Here is a 22,469-nt window from a genome sequence, read left to right as displayed (position 1 = left end):
AAGGAACTGCAGAAGGTTTATAAGTTTAACGAAAAGCTAATAATTAAAAAGGTATGCCATGTAGAAATCAACAGTTTCACAGGTAATGATAATGAACAAGTTGCATGTTTATTATGCTCCGTGTCCAGATAGAAAAACTGCAAACGCATAACGATAAATTATTATAGGAAATACAACAATCTAGTTCTTTAATCAATCCCCAGCTGTAGACTACATATCTTTAAAGTTCACTGTAGACAAATTGGATAATGGATAACAGTCTGTGTTGATACTAGAGAAAGAGAGAAGGCTCTCAAAGAAAGGCTGGGACAACATTCTTGAAGAACACCAAGTATGAGAAGAAAAATTATTTTAACATTTTAACTAGTATGAAACACAGTAATCCAGCTCAGAACTTCGAAACAAAAAAAGCAAACCAAACATACAGTTACATTCCTATTGAGATTGGAATATTTTAATGGCAAATGTGTGTGAAACGTGGTGTGTGACTGTGAGTGAGAGAGAGAGACTGAGTGAGTAAGAGAATGACAGCATAAAAATGAATACGCTATATTCACTCAAAATTATTAAATACATTTAACAAATTAGAATTGAGTAATAATTAATCTAATTAATTCCTTAAAAGTTAACCATTTAAAATCAGTAAAATTTACAAAAAATGTTTTTAAACAAAAATATCTGAATTAAAAATTCTTTCTTTTTTTTATTTACATTAATGCTACTCGACGTCGCCGGCGCTGCCATACTGCACTTGCACTCCTCTGAGGTAAATGTCCCGCGCAGCAGGTGCACTGCTCTAATCTTGGTACTAGGGGCGATATTTTCAGCGCCCCCAAACCATAAAATTCGACGACGATGATTGGCAAAATATAAACTTTTTTGCGTAGCAACAGGGGAACCATTGGCTTAAATTCCAGCACTGTAGGGCTGAGCGAACTGGCGCCCAGGGAAGACAGCCTATTGGCTACTACTACACCAACATGAAGTGAATGCAAATATCATTCTGGAGAGTTCTAAACACATTCTAAAGTAAAACCATTAATAGCATGTCATTAACACGGATCATTTTTCAAAATGAGAGATTATTAAAAACTTCTTATTATTAAATAAAAAAATAAATAAAAATAAAAAACTGGCAGGGAGGTCGGCGCCCCAGCGCCCTCTATGGGCGAGCCGCTGCTGCTCCAATGTCTCTTAAGTCTGGTTCCGTCCAGCTCTCCTGTGTCTCCTAAACTCCCTGTGACTCTTAAGTGACTCCTCTTATGCCAGGCATTTCCTAAGCCTTGTCTCCGCTGGTGCCTGTCAGTCCCTCAGCTCACCCTCAGTCAGCGCCATCTGGGCGCTCTGATCCACCTCAGGCCTGACTAACACCTGACACCTGACTAATGACTGCTCTTTATGTGAACATCCACAAAACTGGAAGAGTGTATATAAGCGCAATGCTTTTTTAGAAAGGAAAAAAAATATGAGGACTTGTGTCAAATATGTGTCAACAATATGTAACCATGTAATCCATAAAAAAGTAACTGCAGTCTAATTACGAGTATTTTAAAATGTAATTTTATTTAAATGAAAATAAAATGAAAATAAAATGGCGCCGCTGATGGCAGCTATTGTGCGTTGCTCCTCAGTGTTAGTATTGTTTTTGTTTGTTTTTCCTGTTTTTTGTTTTTCAAATAAGATCAGTTTTACCAGGGATGATCTGCTGAACATTCGGCAGAACACCACAAAATCTTTTACCGGTTTTTGATTTTTCGGACGTTTTGCTGGACATTGTAGTTGGTGGAGCCATAGCTCTGGTCAAACGCTACAGGAGGACGCGCAGGCGGGGGAAGTGAGGCGGAGCGCTCGTGAAACTTCGTCAGCGCAGATTTAGAACGGCGTTACCTAGCATCCATTTGTCGAATCTCCGCTCTCTACCCAACAAAACGGACGAACTCCTTCTGCTCTCCCGGACAAACAAGGACTTTTCTAACTCTGCTGCTCTGTGTTTCACGGAAACCTGGCTGAATGGCGACATACCGGACAGCGCGATTCATCTGCCTAATTACCAGCTGATCAGAGCAGATCAGGACACGGAATCAACGGGGAAATCGCGCGGCGGCGGGACATGCTTTTACATCAATAAGAGGTGGTGTACAGATGTAACTGTGTTAAAGAAGATGTGCTGCTCAGATCTAGAAACGCTCTTCATTAACTGCAAGCCGTTCTATTCGCCGCGGGAGTTCTGCTCCTTCATTCTCGTGAGTGTTTACATTCCACCGCAAGCGCACGTGAGCACAGCTTTACAGAAACTCGCTGATCTGATCACAGAGAGTGAACAACAACACCCGGACTCTGTTTTAATCATTCTCGGGGACTTTAATAAAGCAAATCTCTCCCGTGAACTGCCAAAATACAGACAGCACATCACATGTTCCACCAGAGACAGTAATATATTGGATCACTGTTACACAACAATAAAGGACGCATATCACTCTGTCCCACGAGCAGCTTTAGGACTCTCTGATCACTGTTTGGTTCATCTTATTCCATCCTACAGGCAGAAACTGAAGTCTGCAAAGCCTGTATTAAGAACTGTTAAAAGATGGACTAACGAAACAGAGCGGGATTTACAAGCCTGTTTTGACCTGACTGATTGGACTGTTTTTGAAGCTGCGGCAAATGATCTGGACGAGCTCACAGAGACTGTAACATCTTATATCAGTTTCTGTGAGGACATGTGCATTCCTACCAGGACTCATCTATTCTACAACAATGACAAACCATGGTTCACTGCCAAACTCAGACAGCTCCGTCAGGCCAAAGAAGATGCTCACAGAAAGGGGGATAAAGTCTTGTATAAACAGGCTAAATACACACTGGAAAAGGAGATCAGAGTGGCAAAGAGGAATTATTCTGACAAGCTCAGGAACAAATTCTCTTCCAGTGATCCTGCTTCAGTGTGGTTAGGATTGAAGGACATCACCAGCTACAAAACACCACCCCCCAGCACTCTGGAGAATCAACACCTGGCAGACGACTTAAACGAGTTCTTTTGTCGTTTTGAACGATCACCCCACACCCGCCCAGAACACCCCTCCACACAACCATTCACAACTACAGCAACCCCTCTCTCCCCCACACCTACAATTCAAATCAGCGAAGACGATGTGTGCCAGGTCTTCAGGAAGAACAAAAGAAAGAAAGCACCTGGTCCAGACGGTGTGTCACCAGCCTGCCTAAAAATCTGTGCTGACCAGCTGGCCCCCATCTTCAACAGATCTTCAACAGATCACTGGAGCTGTGTGAAGTCCCCTCATGCTTCAAACGCTCCACCATCATCCCCGTCCCAAAGAAACACAAAATTACTGGACTTAATGACTACAGACCTGTGGCCCTAACGTCTGTAGCCATGAAATCATTTGAAAGACTGGTTTTGGCTCATCTGAAGGACATCACTGGTCCCTTACTGAACCCCCTGCAGTTTGCCTACAGAGCAAACAGGTCTGTGGATGATGCAGTCAACATGGGACTGCACTTCATCCTGCAGCATCTGGACAGACCAGGGACTTATGTGAGGATCCTGTTTGTGGACTTCAGCTCTGCTTTTAACACCATTATCCCGGAAACCCTTCAGAATAAACTAACTCAGCTCTCCGTCCCCACCTCCGTCTGCCAGTGGATCAACAGCTTCCTGACAGACAGACAGCAGTTAGTAAAGCTTGGCAAATTCACATCCAGCACTCGAACCATCAGCACTGGAGCTCCTCAGGGCTGCGTTCTCTCCCCACTGCTCTTCTCCCTCTACACCAACGACTGCACATCTAAAGACCCCTCTGTCAAGCTCCTGAAGTTTGCAGACGACACCACACTGATTGGCCTCATCCAGGACGGTGACGAGTCTGCTTACAGACAGGAGGTTAAGGAGCTGGCTGTCTGGTGCAGTCTTAACAACCTGGAGCTTAACATGCCCAAAACTGTGGAGATGATAGTGGACTTCAGGAGAAACCCCCCTGCTCTCCCCCCACTCACCATCATGAACAGCACTGTGACTGCAGTGGAGTCATTCAGATTCCTGGGCACCACCATCTCCCAGGACCTGAAGTGGGACAATCACATTGACTCCATTGTCAGGAAGGCCCAGCAGAGGTTGTACTTTCTTCGCCAGCTGAGGAAGTTCAACCTGCCACAGGACCTACTGAAACAGTTCTACTCTGCCATCATTGAATCCATCCTCTGCACTTCAATAACTGTCTGGTTCAGCTCAGCTACCAAATCTGACCTCAGAAGACTACGGAGGGTAGTCCGGACTGCTGAGCGAATCATTGGTACAACCCTCCCCACTCTCCAAGAGCTGTACTTATCCAGAGTGAGCAAAAGGGCTGGTAAAATCACTCTGGACCCCTCACATCCAGCACACAACCTCTTTGAACTGTTACCATCTGGTCGACGCTACAGAGCTCTGAGCACCAGAACGACCAGACACAGGAACAGTTTCTTCCCTCAGTCAATACATCTCATGAACACTCAATAAATAAACGTAGAACACACACCTAATTCATTATCCATTCACCACACTCACTTATTTTATTTTTATTTTCTCATTTCTAATTTGCATATACTTGACCTGTACATACATAGTCGCCTATATTATATATTATATATTGTGTATTTTTTATTTTTTTGCTGCTTTGTACATTGGTTATTGGCTATTTCTTGTTATTTTGTTTTTATTATCTGTGTCCTGTCCTGTTGCTGTCTTTCTGTTGCACTGTGGAGCTTCTGTCACTACAACAAATTCCTTGTATGTGTAAACATACTTGGCCAATAAAGCTCATTCTGATTCTGATTCTGATTATCTAATTACAAATAATGAATTTTTGGAATCTGATTAAATAATCCAGATTACATGTTATCCGTTACTAGCCAGCTCTGTGTACAATTTAGGGGAAAAAATAAGGTACAAACACTCCAGAGACATAGATAGATGTTGCATTACATTGCCAATTATTAATCATAGTTTCCATATGATATCATTTTCATATTATGGATCACAAAAAGAACTGAACCCGTGTCAAACATGCAAATGAACAGGAAGACTTTACTTTTGAGTTTGAGAGTGGAAACCGTTGCATCTCATCCTGTTCAAGACATTTACTACAACAGATCTTGCAGGTAAGAACCTATGCTCTAGTATGTGCTCAATCTCTTGCTTTTATACTTTTGACATGTAATTAGTAATATGTTAATGCATGCATATTCTGTTTAATTTGAATTCATATTGAAATAGACAGCATGCGCACAGCTGTTTCTGAATGTACAATGTCTGCTGCTTTGCAATTCTGGATTTGACAAGTAATATGCACTTTTGACAACATGTCAGTTTTTTTTTCGTTTACATTAGTTGAAACGACTGGTTAAAGCAAGTGTTCCCTGTTAAATAGGTTTAGCTGATTGCGGTGTAATCTGCTTATTTCTGTGTAAAAATATGGACAATCAGTTGCATGAGTTATAAGAGCACAAATTTCTGGTGTGATATTTAGGATTTTGTTTAGAATCTATAATATCTGCTTGTGGTGTTCATTGAGTATAGGTGAGATTTTAATTTTGAAATTCCATGTGAATTACTTCTATAATTGTGTATCAGAGTGTGTGTGTTGACAGAGATGAGATGAACTTTTCTGCTGTCTGTGACTCACTGTGAAAAGACTGAAGAATCATTTCAAGCTCAGAGGAGGTTCAAACTTTCCACCAGACTAGGCAAAAAGTTACGCTGATATGCTCTGCTATGCATAACTAAACACATGCGCATCCACCCACCCACAAACACCCCTAATACAGTACTTAAAGTAATTGCTCATTTTCTATTTTGTTGAGCTTTACAGAAGCACAGAAGTCTGAGACTATTGTGAAAATAAGACATTATTGGTGGACATAAAGTTGGTCTAAACGGTTGAGGTAGAATTATTCACTCATTTAGACTGCTTAATTGGTTTGGTGCTCTGTACATAATTCAACTTGTTTTGCAGAACAATTGCACTGCTGACATTTACATTTCTGTGTATTTCCTGTTTCCTGCCTGCAGGTGCTCAACAGGAACTCTGGTGTCTTATTTTCAGTCGAGTTGTCAGCTATGAAACCCATTCTGCGGTGGATCTTTTGCTTCAGTTTAGGTACATATCTACTTTATGAAGGATTTCCCAGCTCAAAACAGAGTCAAAAGATTCCCCTCACAGGTTCTTTTTAAACTTAATTATTGAAGGAATAGTTCTCAACAAAACACCCTTGTGTTGTTCCAAACCCACATGACTTTCTTTCATCTGTAGAACACAAAAGAAGATTTTTGTGAGAATTCACAGCCTGATTTTTTAAACAATGTTTCTCCAGTGACAGCTTTTATACCTTTTTTTTTCTTTTTCTCAGAGCGTAGCCTATACAGGTATAGTGCAAAAATAAGTCCATACAGCTTGTGTAATACTAAGTTTTTGGAAGTTGTATGATAGCTCTGTATGAGATATAGATCCACATATAAGAATACTTTTAACTTTTCTGTATGGGGTTTCTTCAAGCATTTTTTTTTTATACTTGTTGTTTTGTATATTATATTATTTTATATTTCCTAAGTTCTATCACTCAAACGTTTGGGGTCAGAAAGATTTTAATATTCAGCAATGATGCATTAATTTGATCAAAAGTGACAGTAAAGACAATTAAATTCTCACAATGATTTCAAATAAATGCTATTCTTTTGAACTTTCTATTCATCAAAAAATCCTGAAATAATGTATCACAGATTTCACAAAAGTATGAAGCAGCACAACTGTTTTCAACATTGAGAATAATCAGAAATGTTTCTTGAGCAGTCTCTTACAGACCCCAAACGTTTGAACTGAAATGTGTATATATAGGTGAATTACTGCAAAGTCGCAACAAAGTTTTTATTTTGGTCAATTTTAGGGAGTTTTAAGTCTTCAGTTTCACTACGATTTTAGAAAGATATCAATCTTCAATATACTGAACTGTTATGCATGACCATTGTAAATGTCTTTTCATGCAGGTTTTGTTGCTGATTGCCAAGTGAATCGTTATGGATTGAAAGGAAGCTCAATCCGTCTGAGCATCAGTCCCAGAAATCAGTCACATCAGCTAACTAAAGTTACATGGAACCGATTCAACAGGAAAGAGCTGCTTACAGACTCAGACGAAGTTTCCCCTCATTTTGTGAAAAGAATGAGCCTAAACGACTCGGACTGGTCTTTGACCATACACAACCTTAAGGAAAATGACAGTGGACTATATGAGGCCCTTCAGAAGTGGGAGAAAGAACCTCTGGCTGCATTCACACTTAAAGTGGAGAGTAAGATCTATGCATCTCATTTACACCGTATGCTTATAACATGATATATACTTCAGTATCTCAGCTCAGATGTTGCTGCTAACTCATCTGTGGTGTTTTTCCAGATACTGTCTCTGAGCCTGTCATCAAAGTGAATCAATATGACGTTAATTCGTCTGCTGGAGTGTGTTGGGCCGCAGTGAACTGTTCAGCTGATGGCACCTGGGCCACGTTTGACTGCCACCAAAATGTCTGTGCAAAGACACAAGCCTCTCTATCCTCCATTAACATCACTGTCACTGCAATGGACAGCAGCGGCATCAAATGCCACGTCAACAACCACGTGAGCAAGACTCATTCTCAGACTCTCAACATTATGTGTAAGCATGATTTTTTTTTTTAAATACTCATTGTCAATACTAATGTCATGTCTCACTCTGTTGTACTTTTCCCTGTAATCATTCATCCTTAGTCAGGTTTGTGATTTCACACTGTACACCTGTAAACCCCGAGTTAACGTATTTATGCAATTAACCCCTTAAATCCCATTTTTTTCAGACATTACATTTACATTTACATTTATTCATTTAGCTGACATGAAAATATCCAGATAATGTGTCATTAGTAACCCTTTGAAATAATCAATTCATTTTTGAATGTTTTTTGGAAAAGTGTGTGAAATGTTTTTTTATAGTCGGAATAATGACCAGTAGAATAATGCGTATACTGAATTACCATTTCTGCAGTCATAAATATAGTTATATATATTAGCCCAGCTATTCAAAACTATATTCTAGGGTTACTATTAATGCTTTAAAAACCCTTATACAACCTGAATTCCGGAAATGTTGGGACATTTTTTTTTTTTTTTTTATAAAATGAAAATGAAAAGACTTTCAAATCACATGAGCTAATATTTTATTCACAATAGATCATAGATAACAAATGTTTAAACAGAGACATTTTACAATTTTATGCACAAAATGAGCTCATTTCAAATTTAATGCCTGCTACAGGTCTCAATAGTTGGTATGGGGGCATGTTTACCATGGTGTAGCATCTCCTCTTCTTTTCAAAACAGTTTGAAGACCTCTGGGCATCGAGGTTATGAGTTTCTGGAGTTTTGGTGTTGGAATTTGTTCCCATTCTTGCCTGATACAGGTTTCCAGCTGCTGAAGAGATTGTGGTCGTCTTTGATGTATTTTTCGTTTAATGATGCACCAAATGTTCTCTATAGGTGAAGGATCTGGACTGCAGGCAGGCCAATTCAGCTCCCAGACTCTTCTACTACGAAGCCATGCTGTTGTAATAGCTGCAGTATGTGGTTCCTCTTCAGGAACTCGAGCTGCGTCAGGAGACGCTTTGGGGAAGCGTCTCCTGACGCAGTGTCTCGTTCCTTCGAGGAACTGGGGTTACATACGTAACCTAAGACGTTTTGCATTGTCCTGCTGAAATACACAAGGCCTTATAGATATAATTTGGAGGAGAGCATATATTGCTCTAAAACCTTTATATACCTTTCAGCATTCAAAGTGCTTTCCAAAACAAGCAAGCTGCCCATACCGTATGCACTTATGCACCCCATACCATCAGAGATGCTGGCTTTTGAACTGAACGCTGATAACATGGTGGAAGGTCTCCCTCCTCTTTAGCCCGGAGGACTTCCCATATGGCTGCCTTTTTGCATGATAGAGCTTTAGTTGGCATCTGCAGACGGCACGGCGGATTGTGTTTACCGACTGTGGTTTCTGGAAGTATTCCTGGGCCCATTTAGTAATGTTAATGACAGAATCATGCCGATGAGTGATTGCAGTGTCATCTGAGGGCCTGAAGACCACGGGCATCCAACAAAGGTCTTCGGCCTTGTCCCTTACACACAGAGATTTCTCCAGTTTCTCTGAATCTTTTGGTGATGTTATGCACTGTAGAGGATGAGATTTGCAAAGCCTTTGCAATTTGACGTTGAGGAACGTCGTTTTTAAAGTATTCCACAATCTTTTTATGCACTCTTTCACAGATTGGAGAGCCTCTGCCTCTCTAAGACATCCCTTTTATAGCTAATCATGTTACAGACCTGATGTCAATTGACTTAATTAGTTGCTACATGTTCTGCCAGCTGAATCTTTTTAAAATTTCTTGCTTTTTCAGCCCTTTGTTGCAAAAAAGTGCCAACTATTTTGAGACCTGTAGCAGGCATCAAATTTGAAATGAGCTCATTTAGTGGATAAAAGTGTAAAGTTTCTCCGTTTAAACATTTGTTACGTTCTCTATGTTCTATTGTGAATCAAATATTGGCTCATGTGATTTGAAAGTCTTTTAGTTTTCATTTTATTCACATTTAAAAAATGTCTCAACATTTCCGGAATTTGGGTTGTACAACGCTGAGAGTAATACTGAGATAAAAATAAAAAAAATACAACCATAAACATATTTTTAAATTATTACTTTATTGTAAAATATCATACAATTATTATATTACTGCTACCAGTATTACAACATCAATGTTGAAACTTATTTGTAACATTTGAACTTTTAATTTAGTGCAATATTTTGTGATTGCAACATTTTAGTGCACTTTTTCACTAACAACTGCTATTGGATTTATATTGTATCTGAATCAGCGACTGTATGTTTTGTTATTAGTTTAAGTAATTGCTTTTGACTGTTCAAATGCGGAGTTTTGCGCGTCGTGTGTGTGTGTGTGTGTGTGTGAGAGAGAGAGACAGGGTCACATCACAGTGTAGTCAGCTTTCTTAACCGCGGCTTGTGTACAAACAAATACGAGCTTCATCACTGTGTCTGTCCCGTGACTCTGTTCCCCTCTTGGGCTTGAACTGATGGTAAAACTAAGGACATTAACTGTCTTTGCTTTTATTTCCAAAGCTGAAGCTCATGATTATAGAAAGGGGCGTTACATTTCCGACGAGTGCTTGTGGTGTTCAGCCAATCACAATGCACTGGGTCAGTTGGCCAATCAGAGCAGACGGCGCTTGTCGGAAATAGGGACTTTGTAGAAAATGAAGCTTTTGAGAGAGGCGGGGCATAGAGGATCTACAATAATGTACAGTATTTGAAAAATAATGTGTTTTTTGAACATTAAGGCATGCCAACATATTCTGTTACACCAAATACACAAAATAATGATCTTTAAAAAAGCATCATATGACCCCTTTAAAGATAATGTGTACCAAAAATCTTTGTCATATCGTTATGTTAACATACTAGACTTTCGTTTTGAAGCGTTGATGCAGCCATCATCTTCTCAAGGTGCAATCAGGAAATAAACTGCTCTGGTCATGTGACAATTTGCACTAATCATGTGAAACTACACATATTTAATTGAGACCCTTTATTTTTTTCATATTTGGAGGAAATGCACTAAAGCATCAGTCAGTAAGGATTTTAGAGCTTTATAAATGAAAACCTTGTTACGACCGGTGGGATTATTAATAATGTTAATTGAGTAAGTGTAGTGTGCAACGAGCATGTGTTTTATTAGCTGTCACATCTGTGGATATGTGCTCATGAAAATCCCCTCTGGTTTCGTATGAAAGAACAACAGAAGGAAAAAACAGAAGGGTGCTTACATCACTGTTTGATGTTTGTAACTGTTCCCTAAAGACACAGAAAACAGAACATTTCGGTGGTTTTACCAAGTACGTGACTATCTAATAAGGCAAACATGGAGGCTCTTGATTGGTTGGCAATGTGTTTGCACCAAAAACTGCTTGATAGTATATATCATCACAATATGTAAAGAATCCTATAGCCCAGCTCTAAACTGCTAACAGTGGCAGGAGTGTTCCCAGGTAAAAATAAAATAAAAAATACTTAAATACAAGCAAGTAAATTTGTTGTAGCTACATTCTTATTTTTTTGTGCCAAAATTGTAAAAGTTATGCACTTTAAATACACTCTTTCCACTTCACTATAAATACACTTTCTACTTCAGTAGTAGCCTACTACAGTGCAATTACACAAGTATACTAAATACCACTGATATTTAGATAAAGTATAGGTTACTACCTCAAACATATACAGAGGACTTTTATTAGTGTATTTCTTAAAAGTGTCCTTTGAATGATTTAAACATTTGTTCAATGTTAGACACTATTATATAGTAATCCTAAATTTAAATTAAATTGATTTTATTTAAAATATATTAGTAATGTACTAGTTATAAGTACATTTTACCTAACTGTGCTACTTAAGTACACTTTATGTAACTGAACTAATTAGCACTAAAAGCACTAAAATTGTACTCGGATAAAGTACCAGAAGTGGTTTATAATGGTATTGCTTAAAAGATATATGCTTTAAAAATCTACTTTTAATTAGTATATTAATAGTGTATAACTTTTCCAATTTTATTTAGAACAAAAAATAAGAATGTACTACAAATGCACTTGCTTGTATTTAAGTATTTCTTGTGCATTCAGGTACACTTTATTTTTACCTGGGACATGTTATCAGTTTCACTGAACATCTTCTTTATTACTTTATGAGCTGTACAGTATTGTGTTATTGACGTCTGCCAGCTGACAGTCCCACCTGCAGAGTATGAGTGCTTTAAATCTGCAGCGACCTAAATGAATGAATGCTTTTGTGCCTTCAAAAACGAAATAGAAAAAAGCACAAGTTGTAAAGACGTGACTTTAAAGAACTTTTAACCTGACAGCGTTTTAAAGAGCAGACGAGGCAAAGACGGTTGTTTAACTCAGTATGTTTACAGCAAAACCTTTTCATCACTACTACGCTATGGCGAACAAAGTGAAAGAATTTATATCAAAAGCTACATTATTTGACGTTTATAATGCGAGTCTTCAAAAAGAGCAGCGGATTTCAACAATTCAAATCAATTCAATTCAGGTTTATTTTTATAGCGCTTTTCAAGATACAAATCATTGCAATAATCAGGGGCTAAAGCCACTGAAGCAGTACCTCACCAATTGCACAAGAGGATAGGACTGCTGTTCTTCTGAGATGTGTCTGAAGTCTGTGGTCTTTTGCTTCGGATTTAATAGTGCTCCATCTTCATAATTGTTGATGAGGAGCTTAATATGACGGCAAGGCCTGTTTGTTCATGACTCCTCTCCCATCCAGAACATTGTTTTTAGGCTATAAGCTGCTATAGGAAAGCACATCAGGCTTATTTTATTATTCTTATGTTATTTTAATTTTATTAAATCTTTAAAAATTAAACAATAAAATAACAAGACTAAATGAAATAAAATCTAGTGAAAATAGCTGTTTTTTGTTGTTTCTTTTTCTAAAATGTGTATTAATATTTGTATTTATTTTCAGGCCATGAAAAGCTGCGAAGTGATATCCACTCTTTAACATCACTCACCGTTTGGATCACTGTCACCGTTATTGGTGGTGTTTTGTTGGGTTTGGTTTTGGGTGTGATTGTGGTATTTGTCAAGAGAAGAAAATGTTCAAAAGTTCATCCACAGGTATTCAAATTGTCTCCCAGAACTTAATTATTTGTTATGACTGTATTTCTTTTCTTTAAAACTCTGTTTTTTGTCTCTGTATCAGTCCAGCCGTGTTGTGATTGAACAGCATCATGAAACAATTTACAGCACAGTTGAAAAACCGGCCGCATCCCAGACATCTCCAGTAAACAACACTGTCAGCAACAAAGTAGAAACCATCTACGACACTCCATCACGACATGTATGTAATATCTTACTGAATCACATCTGAACAGTGAGATTGTAATTTGAATCAATGTCCTTTGATCTGTTTAGATGCAGTGAAACTCTGTGTGACCTGTTTCTTTGTTGGCTTGTGTCTTGCTCAGACCAAGGCATGTCAAGTAGACAGTGCGGAGGTGATAAGAGACAATCAGGATCAACAGCAATCTGGACAAGACAGAACTATTCAAGTGAAAGCTACAGTTCACCAGGCAGCCGAACCCGATTCAGATCCAATAAACACGGTTTACTGCAAACTGGGAGAGATATGACACAAACACATATCTGAGACATCACAGACGATCTTTTTGAGAAAGAAAAAATGTGTACTTTAATGTTAATTCTAGTGAATCAGGCATCATTGATGGATACAATACACACTGTATGCTGTCTGCTATTTTGTGAAACAGTATACATTCTTAAAAATAAATGTTCTAAAAGAGTTTTTGTAGTGATGCAATAGAAGGACCATTAAAAAAACTATATATATTGTGAAGAATATTTTAATAATCACAGGAACCTTTCAGGAAAGATTCTTCATGGAAGCATCAATGACAATAAAGCACCTTTATATTTAAGAGTGTATGCAGTGATATACATTTCAAACGGTTGTCCTGTGACTTCATTGTGTAGCATGTTTAATTCAGCAAGTAGCATTGAGCTGAGTTGTCATCTCTGAAAAGTGTTTAACAAAAAACAGTCCAAGAGCGCACATCCATTAGGCAGGTGACGTTTCGAGCATGCTAAATAATTGATCACAAATGTTATGATGCTCATGCATGAATTAATTTTTTTCTGGTACAGGTTTAAATTAATCTAATTTGCTCATTACAGTATATGAATCTGTGCTGACTAGTTAGGAATGGAGATGAAATATTGTAATACTAAACAGTTGTATTTTTTTAAAATAAAGGCAATTTGCAAAGTAATTGTTTTATTCCTCTGTTATTTATTTACTGAACGCTCTCCATTTCATTTAGATCATAAGGAAGATAAACTGACATATTCAGGTAATATTAGTTCTAGAATCTAGATTTTAGTGCTAACGGTTTCCGCATGTGGTTTTTACTGGCAGTACAAACAGGAAGTTCACATTTATCTTTGATGAACAAAATAAGACACTCAAATCTAAAATAAAAAGAGAAAATTCAAAGATAAATACAAAAATAATACAAAACAGTCTTAAGTTTCTGCTACATCTTTATGTCACTGAAGATGCTTTAAGAAATACATTTTGAAACAAACACAGCAAATTATGTTATTATAATATTATTGCTCAGTGTGTCCACACTAAAGAAACACTGAAACAGTGTAACGAGATAATTAAGTGATTAATCGACTGAAGTTTGATCATTAGTGATGAACACCTCCTGTTAACAAGCAGAATCACTGAAGGAAAGAAAACCAACAACAACAGAAAAAAGAGATGAGCAGAAACACAACTATTAGAAATGTGTACAAATAAAAGAAGACTCTCAAGATCTCAGCAGAAGAGATTAAACAACTCCACAAACAGCATTACCAGCTTCACGCACTACCAACCAGTTTGACTTTATTTCTGTCAGATGTCTACAGAGAATTAACAGATGTTTACATGATGTTTCATTGAAATCTTTTGATTTTTTTTTTTGTGTTGAAAACATTAATAATGGCAAGAAAACCAAGAAACAATCTGCTCAGGTGCTGAGTATTCCCTAGTGAAAAAATAGTACACTTAAGTACAATTTAAGTACTTTAGTATAACTAAATATATTTGTGGCACACTATAAATTGGTATAAAGTCTGCTAAATTACTAATTTTGTACTAAATGTATTTTAGTTGTACAAAAGCAGTGCTGAAGTTCAACTAAAGTTGTATTAAATATACTTGTTTGAGCTAAAGTGGAACTATTCCAAGTATACTTAAGTACACTTTAAATATCCACTCTTTTATTTATGCAGAATTCATTCAGCATAAACTTCAAATGTATTTTGGTGACACTGCGATTGCAATTCAATTACACGTAAGAGTGTTGAACATACATTAATATTATACTAATAACAAACTGAGGACATACTATTCCTTACTTTTACTGACTTTAAAATGCATTGCAATTTCAAGTATACTTGAAGTGTGCTAATGGCACAATTATTGTGTGCTTCAAATGCATTAAATTAACCTTTTAAATAACACCACAGCTTAAGAAACTGCCTTTTACTAACACCCACAGCATACCAGCCAACTCATTTTTCCAGAGAACATCAGTGGAACATTGGACTCATATATTTGAACATTAGCTGAAGGAAACACCACAGACTGGATTCGAACTCGGGTCGCTGCCACACACAGGCGCTCGCTTTACTAGATGCGCCTTCAGAGAAGACATGCGCTGAGATAAACTGCAGCTACTTTCTAGTCTTTCTTTACTGTTACAAATACTACTATAAGTAAACTTTTTTTTTCCCATAAATTACATCACAAATTATATGAAAGGTCTTAATTTAGGCGCAGTAAGCGGTGCGTGTAAATAAATGTGAAACGGTCTGTGTAGAAGACGAAAGTGTATGAGGCGCCACGTAGGATTTAAATCAAACTTCGCTTATGAATACACACATCCCAGATAGTACACGTACGTCTGCAAGATGTCTGTTAAAGATCTCTTGATCTGGAATGCATCTGCTGTCTACAAACATCTGACAGACGTCTTTCAGATGTCATACATTTGCATACATTCTAAATAATAAACATCTTAAAGACATCTAATAGACGTCTATTTGACATCTAAAATGAAACGTCCTATTGACGTATTGCAGATGAGCAAACACTCTAAAAAATGCAGATGTTTAATAGACGTCTCCGAGATGTACTTGTGCTATCAGGGATAAACACGTGCATACACCTATAAATTACTCGCATATACATGTATACTATTGGATGTTCAAAATATGAAATACACATGCACATTAATATGAAATCCACACCAATACATATTATGTTAGTAATTAATGCATATACATTGTGAATTGCTTGCATATACATATAAACACGATCCATGCATATACACCCACAACAACACATGCAAATTTACAAAATATCTTCATGGAACATGATCTTTACTTAATATCCTAATGATTTTTGGCATCATTTGTTTTTATAATTTTGACCCATACAATGTATTGTTGGCTATTGCTACAAATATACCTGTGCTGCTTATGGCTGTGCTCCAGGGTCACATATGTATGTAAAGCTACTTTGCAACCATTCAAAATGTGAAAAGCACTATTTGAATTGTGGTTAAATAATTGAAAAGGTACAATTCATAACTGTACAAAGTACTGCATCATTATGAATTATTATTATAATTATTTGCAACTCAAAACATTTCTTTTTATCTAAACTATTTTTATACTCAACACGTTGAACTGAAATACAGTGTATTGTATTGTACATTTAATCATAACAGGTCAACAGAGGATTCAACTAAAATAAATTACTGAAGTATTACTTCAATATTTAACAAATTAAATAGTTTTATTTGCAATTAAATTGTTACATTTAGTCATGATCACAAAAGAAGATTCAATAGCGAATGTGAAATATAATTTATTTATGAGAGTCCAAGCAAGACATATAGCAAGAGTCAAATGAAGCATGTGCAGAATCACAGTCACTCTTGGCAGGGACGCAAATGGGCAGCTGTGTATCTCCCGGGAATCCTCCGTAACTCGAAACAGAATCCAAAGAAGACTAAGAACAGGAACAGGGAAGTCGAACACAGCGGGGACACCAAACGATCTGACAACAGAGGACAGAATGCACAGAATGCACAGATATTAAATAGCAGAGCTGATCAGCCCATCAGCAGCAATCACACACACACACACACACACACGCCCACACACACACACACACACACACACATGTTGGTTTTTGTGGTTTATGGGGACTCTCCATAGGCGTACACTGAAAAAAATGATACACTGAATTTACTAATTTTTTTAAGGTAAGTGGTTGCAATCAATTAATTTTAGCTATATTTAAATAAACAAATTGTGCTAAAAGTTAGTCAACTAAATTTGATTATTTAAATTAAGCTAAAATAGATTGATTGCAACCACTTACCTTAAAAAAAATTAGTATCATTTTTTTCAGTGTAATGGTTTTTATACTGAACAAACTGTGTGTGCTATTGCCCTACACCAACCCTACACCTAAACTTAGCCCTCACAGGAGACTTTGTGCATTTTTAGATTTTCAAAAAAAAACACCATTTAGTATGTTTTTTAAGCCTTTTGAATTACGGGGACATAGGCAGTGTCCTCATAAACCACCTTCATATTGTAATACCTCTGTCATACCCATGTCATTATACAAATTTGTGTCCTCATAAACCACATAAACATGCACACACACACACACACACACACACACACACACACACATGCACACACACACACACACACACACATACACACACACACACACACACACACACTCACGCACACACACACACACACACACACAGACAGAGCGAGAATGAGTCAGTGAACCCATAAACCGTGACACATTTGTGCTGTAGACAAAATTTGTGTTTGGAAACTCTGCCCTTACAGCACCTGTTAGCTGTAATTTTCTTTGGTTTTCCCAAAAAGAAAGTCTTCTTAGCATCATCATCATCTTAAAATAATTTCATCATTCTCAGATTTGAAATATATGATGAGACTTGTGTTTTTAGCTGTAATGAGTTTCTAGTCTCTAAACAGGGCCATATATATATTAAGCAAAATAATTTCTGACAGTTAACAATTTTAGGACTGATCTATCATCGAACTGATTAAAATAATGTTAGAATAAAATAAAATTAACATCAATGAAAAATCATAAAATTTGTCATGACTTAATTATAATACATCATCATAACGCATTAATTATGCATGGTGCATGCAGTTAAAATAGGTTTGCAATTTATGTGCTCTTAAAGGAGTAGTTAAAAAAACAACATCCCACGATTGTTCTAAGGCTGTGTAATCCTTTCCAGCAACTTGTTGGATTGGTGTTGGTGGTCTGGGCAGATGATGGAGTTTTCCCGGTGTGCTGCTGTACATTGCTATCCCCGTTGCTATATCTGAGTATATTAAAAGAAAAACAAATGTAAATGTACTTATAGGCTGTCCTTCCATTGGCCCAGGGGACTGACCCATCCAGCCTGCTTGAGTCAAAATCCTTTTACTTTATTTAGAGCAGTCAGTCTAACAGTAGTCTAACAGGGCTGGTCAAATGTTAAATTGCTTGAGATGTCAGAAGTTCTCAGAAGCTCAAGCTTCTGTAAAATGATAATGCATAGTGGATGATGCATAGAGAATGTGCCTTTGTGCATGACATAAATGCCAATAAACAGTCATGCTGGTACTGTAAAAATAAATCTGTAAAATAACAGAAAAAGTACTGGCAGCTCATTACACATAACATTATCCATTAATATTACGGACATTTCTGTTAAATCTAAAACACAATGCAATGAAGTATAAAATTCAAAATACTGGTAAAACACCTGTAAAAAAATAAATACAGAAAAATTCCTTTAAATTATACAGTATATTGTGCCCTATTTTAACAGGGTTTTTTTTAGCGTGTGGAAAACTCTGGGCCAGATGTATATGGGATGCTTGAGAAAACCCACTACACAAGTCTTCACCAACACACCCCCTGAAGCTAAGCAGACCTTCTGGGTCTCTCATCCAGGTTGCTGATGGAAGAGGTGTTAGTGAGACCAGCAGGGGGTGCTCATCCAGGGGCCTGACTGGGTCGTAATGCCCCACTGTCAATAAACTACTGTAAAAAGGCACCTGTGTGGGTAATATAAACATCAGAGTCTTTCTCAGAAAGACAAGGGGTGTAACCCTGGTGTAAAATAGTTCCTACATCACATTCCCACAGAGAATCATTAGTTAGTTTCACTTCACAAGCGATATAGTACTTTATTTAGATTTTGCAAGTGTGAAAAATACATTTGATTAATTTGATTAAGTAGCCTACAAGCAGTGCAGGTATGAAAGCAAGAGGACTAACACACAGTAAATACCATAAGAATGCACAAGTGCAAATCAAAAACTGGCACACAATAAAATGTGGATGAAACAACCAAATGGCCTATATAATGACATCTAGTGGACAACGAGAGGATAGACTAATACATTAACACAGGCCTATTGACATCTTATTGTCTTATAATATTCATAATTCTGTAATATATATTAGAAATGTAACAGTAAATGCAGTACTGCATCAGTGGTCAGAATTATGTTTAAAAATTTCACAGATTATGAACATTTGCATGTTATGATCAATAATTTAAGCGATATGATTAATAATCAGAGTAATATATATCCAACTCTTTTTTGTATTCCAGGGTTGATGAAAGTTGTCTGAGCATTCACACATTGATCCAGCAACAGCACCTGAAAGTATGCAAATTAATTCACAAGTATAAAACATTTTCTATGTATGTATTTTTTGTAATTGCTTTATATTGTGATATTTTGCATTGTTTTTAGTTTATTTCACCTTATATCTTCACTTTGGAGTAAACAGTGTCAGAACTCTCCTTTTCTAACAGATGACAAGAGTTTATCATATATTTATTATACATGCATTTATCTTAATGTGTTATGTTACAACAAACAACTGCAAAAGACACCTCAGCAGGGTTGTTGTCATACCTTCATTTTCTTTCCTTTTCTTCCTCATTTCCTTCATTGATTTCAGGTCAATTTTAACATAGGTCACACACGAAGGCCCAATTACAGTGTCTGCATTAAAAAAAATAATGAACGAGTAAGACATTTTCTTCTCTTTTTCTGGTTGTTTGTAGTTACAGAGTTTATGTTTTATTCAAAACTGATGATGGCTACTATTTTGTTGTCTATGATAAAATTTAATTAATTAAACCAAACTTCATGATTCTATACAGGTCAGATACACAAAGATAATCTATCCATCCATCCATCCATGCATGTAGCCTATCGGGTCACAAATTAATATTTTATAATTTCATTTTAAAAAAAGATCATTGCAATTCATGTAAAGATGGGGCTGACTGGAGCATGATGGGGTTGGTCCATTCCTCTTCTGGTGATCTGACGTCTGACTGATGTTTTGCAGCTGATGGTCAGTAGAGAGAGACTGAGATCCTCCACCTACTCAAACACAGAGAAACTTCAGGAATGATTCACAAATGGCTTTCCTGCCTCAGTTTATGACAGATATTTATATAAAATCATCTTTAACCATAAAATGTTTCCAAAGATCATTATAGTTAAGACTGTCTGTATGAATAGTCTGTTGATTTGAAGAGATGAGATGAACCTTTGTTGCGTTTGCAGCAGAATAGCAGGACTAGTAAGAGAATGAGCAGAAATGCGCCACTCAGTCCTGAAATCACTCCAACGATCAGAGCATTAAACGCATCTTTTGGAAATTCTGAAACTGGAGATCCCGATGTGTTAAAAGTAAGGTCAAATTAATCAAGTCAGTTAAGGGTATCTGCAATTTGATTATTACATGTTTTAACCTAAATTAAACCCATTTATTTATTAAAATTGCTTTTGTTAAAGTAATTTATCTGCAGAGTTACTACATATTATATACAGCAAATAAGTAGCAGAGGTTTACAGACATTTTTATGAATGTAGTCAGAGTGATAAACAGATATAAAGACTCTCACCTGATACGGTCAGTGTAAGTTCATCACTGGTGTGTGAGTATCGTGATCCTTGGGTCTCGTTTCCAGCACAGCTGTAATGACCCGTGTGAGATTCATTAACAGAACTGATTCGGTATTCCTGTGATTGACTGACATGAATCACTGAATCATCTTTATTCCAGCTGTATGTCCAGCTGCTGACGTCTGTCTGCTGTATGTGACATGTGAGAGTGACCGTCTGTCCTCTGAACACATGTCCATCAGGCTGCACACGCACTACAGGCTTGGGTCTCTCTGTGGGAAATTAATTTAAGACAGCACATGATACTGTTGATGCATGCTGTTCATTTTCATAATTCTACAGTAAACTCAAAATCAGATTGAAAACAGATTAAAAACAGCACTTGCCTCTTACTGTTAGCACGAGTCTTTGGCTTTGTATGCTCTCTCTTTCTACAGCACACGCATATTTTCCTCCATCAGAGACTTTTAAATTTTTCAGTGTTTTTGTTTCATCACCAGTTTTTTCTCTCATGAAGTCTTTGAACCAGATAATCGTTCGTCCAGTTAACTGTCCCACATCACAGCTCAGAGTAACTGTGTCTCCAGTGAACACTGAACTCTGGGGCTTTACAGTTAATTTGGGTTTGTCTGTAAATATTTCATGATACAGTCTTGAGTTAATAAAAAGTCTTTAGTCATCATCTATTGCTCCTTATGATTTCTGTTATTTAAATGAAAGGTTTCCTTATTTTGCCTCAACCTTCAGCTTATTTTCTTAATTGTATAGCTATTTTATGCTCTTCTAACATAGGAGGTCTCATAAAGATGACACATGAAGATACAAATCCTGTGAGACGTGGCTCCTCAAATTGGGTGCTTAACTCAGACACCAGTAGTTCAATTCAATTCAAGGTTATTTGTAATACATACTGTTTCAAAGCCACTTTACAGAAATGCAGGCATCATTGCTATAATTTAGGAAGCATTTTGTTATCAGCCAGAGATATGTATCAATGTAATGTCCATATGCAATAACATCTATAATATAATGCATGATATATGGTTAATTAATGTCATGTATTGAGATTAAGCAGACAGTTAACATTCAGTCTGTCCAATATACAGCATCTAGGATGTTTACTAGTTAGGGGGAAGTCGTGGCCTAATGGTTAGAGAGTCGGACTTGTAACCCAAAGGTTGTGAGTTCGAGTCTCAGGTCCGGCAGGAATTGTAGATGGGGGGAGTGAATGTATAGTGCTCTCTTCCACCCTCAATACCACGACTGAGGGTTTGAACCATTTGATTGGTGGCTGTGTAAGAACCGAAAAAACTGAAGTTATGGTAAAACATCCAAAGAAGCCACAATAAACTACACATATAGACATGTGGCAGTGTTAGTTTGTGTCTTTGTCCAGGAATGGTGCAATACAATGAAAACACTTGGTAACACTTTACTTGAAGGGGTGTGCATAAGACTGACATGACACCTTCATAATCATGACATCACACATCATTTACATTTATTCATTTAGCTGACGCTTTTATCCAAAGCGACTTACAATTGCTATATATGTCAGAGGTCGCACGCCTCTGGAGCAACTAGGGGGTTAAGTGTCTTGCTCAGGGACACATTGGTGTCCCACAGTGGATTCGAACCCGGGTCTCTCACACCAAAGGCATGTGTCTTATCCACTGTGTCTTCACCACCCCACACCGTCATGAATATGAAGGAGGTTTTATGCATGTTTATGACAACTGTCATTTGCT

At 37.2% G+C, this 22,469-nt stretch overlaps 1 protein-coding gene across 1 annotated transcript; it reads left to right on the top strand.

Moving 5' to 3' along the window:
- The first annotated feature begins 5,091 nt into the window (after positions 1–5,091).
- On the top strand, positions 5,092–13,944 carry LOC306842503 (uncharacterized protein). Its single transcript, XM_079373420.1, has 7 exons — positions 5,092–5,157; positions 6,068–6,155; positions 7,040–7,339; positions 7,444–7,698; positions 12,623–12,774; positions 12,860–12,997; positions 13,125–13,944. Exons 2-7 carry the CDS (start codon positions 6,116–6,118, stop codon positions 13,287–13,289), a joined length of 1,050 nt encoding a protein of 349 aa, XP_079229546.1. The 5' UTR covers positions 5,092–5,157; positions 6,068–6,115; the 3' UTR covers positions 13,290–13,944.
- Positions 13,945–22,469: the final 8,525 nt, after the last annotated feature.

Source organism: Barbus barbus (genome assembly GCF_936440315.1).
Source record: "Barbus barbus genome assembly, chromosome: 1".
Taxonomy (NCBI): Eukaryota; Metazoa; Chordata; class Actinopteri; order Cypriniformes; family Cyprinidae; genus Barbus; species Barbus barbus.
The sequence above is the reverse complement of the archived record's forward strand: the minus strand, read 5'-3'. Positions and strand labels throughout refer to the sequence as shown.

What these genes read in the sequence shown, in the direction of transcription:
- LOC306842503 (XM_079373420.1), top strand. Translation starts at nt 6,116, where the DNA reads ATGAAACCCATTCTGCGGTGGATCTTTTGCTTCAGTTTAG. An exon ending in GATCTTTTGCTTCAGTTTAG is followed by an intron (nt 6,156 to 7,039) that starts GTACATATCTAC and finishes CTTTTCATGCAG; the next exon opens with GTTTTGTTGCTGATTGCCAA. An exon ending in ATTCACACTTAAAGTGGAGA is followed by an intron (nt 7,340 to 7,443) that starts GTAAGATCTATG and finishes GTGTTTTTCCAG; the next exon opens with ATACTGTCTCTGAGCCTGTC.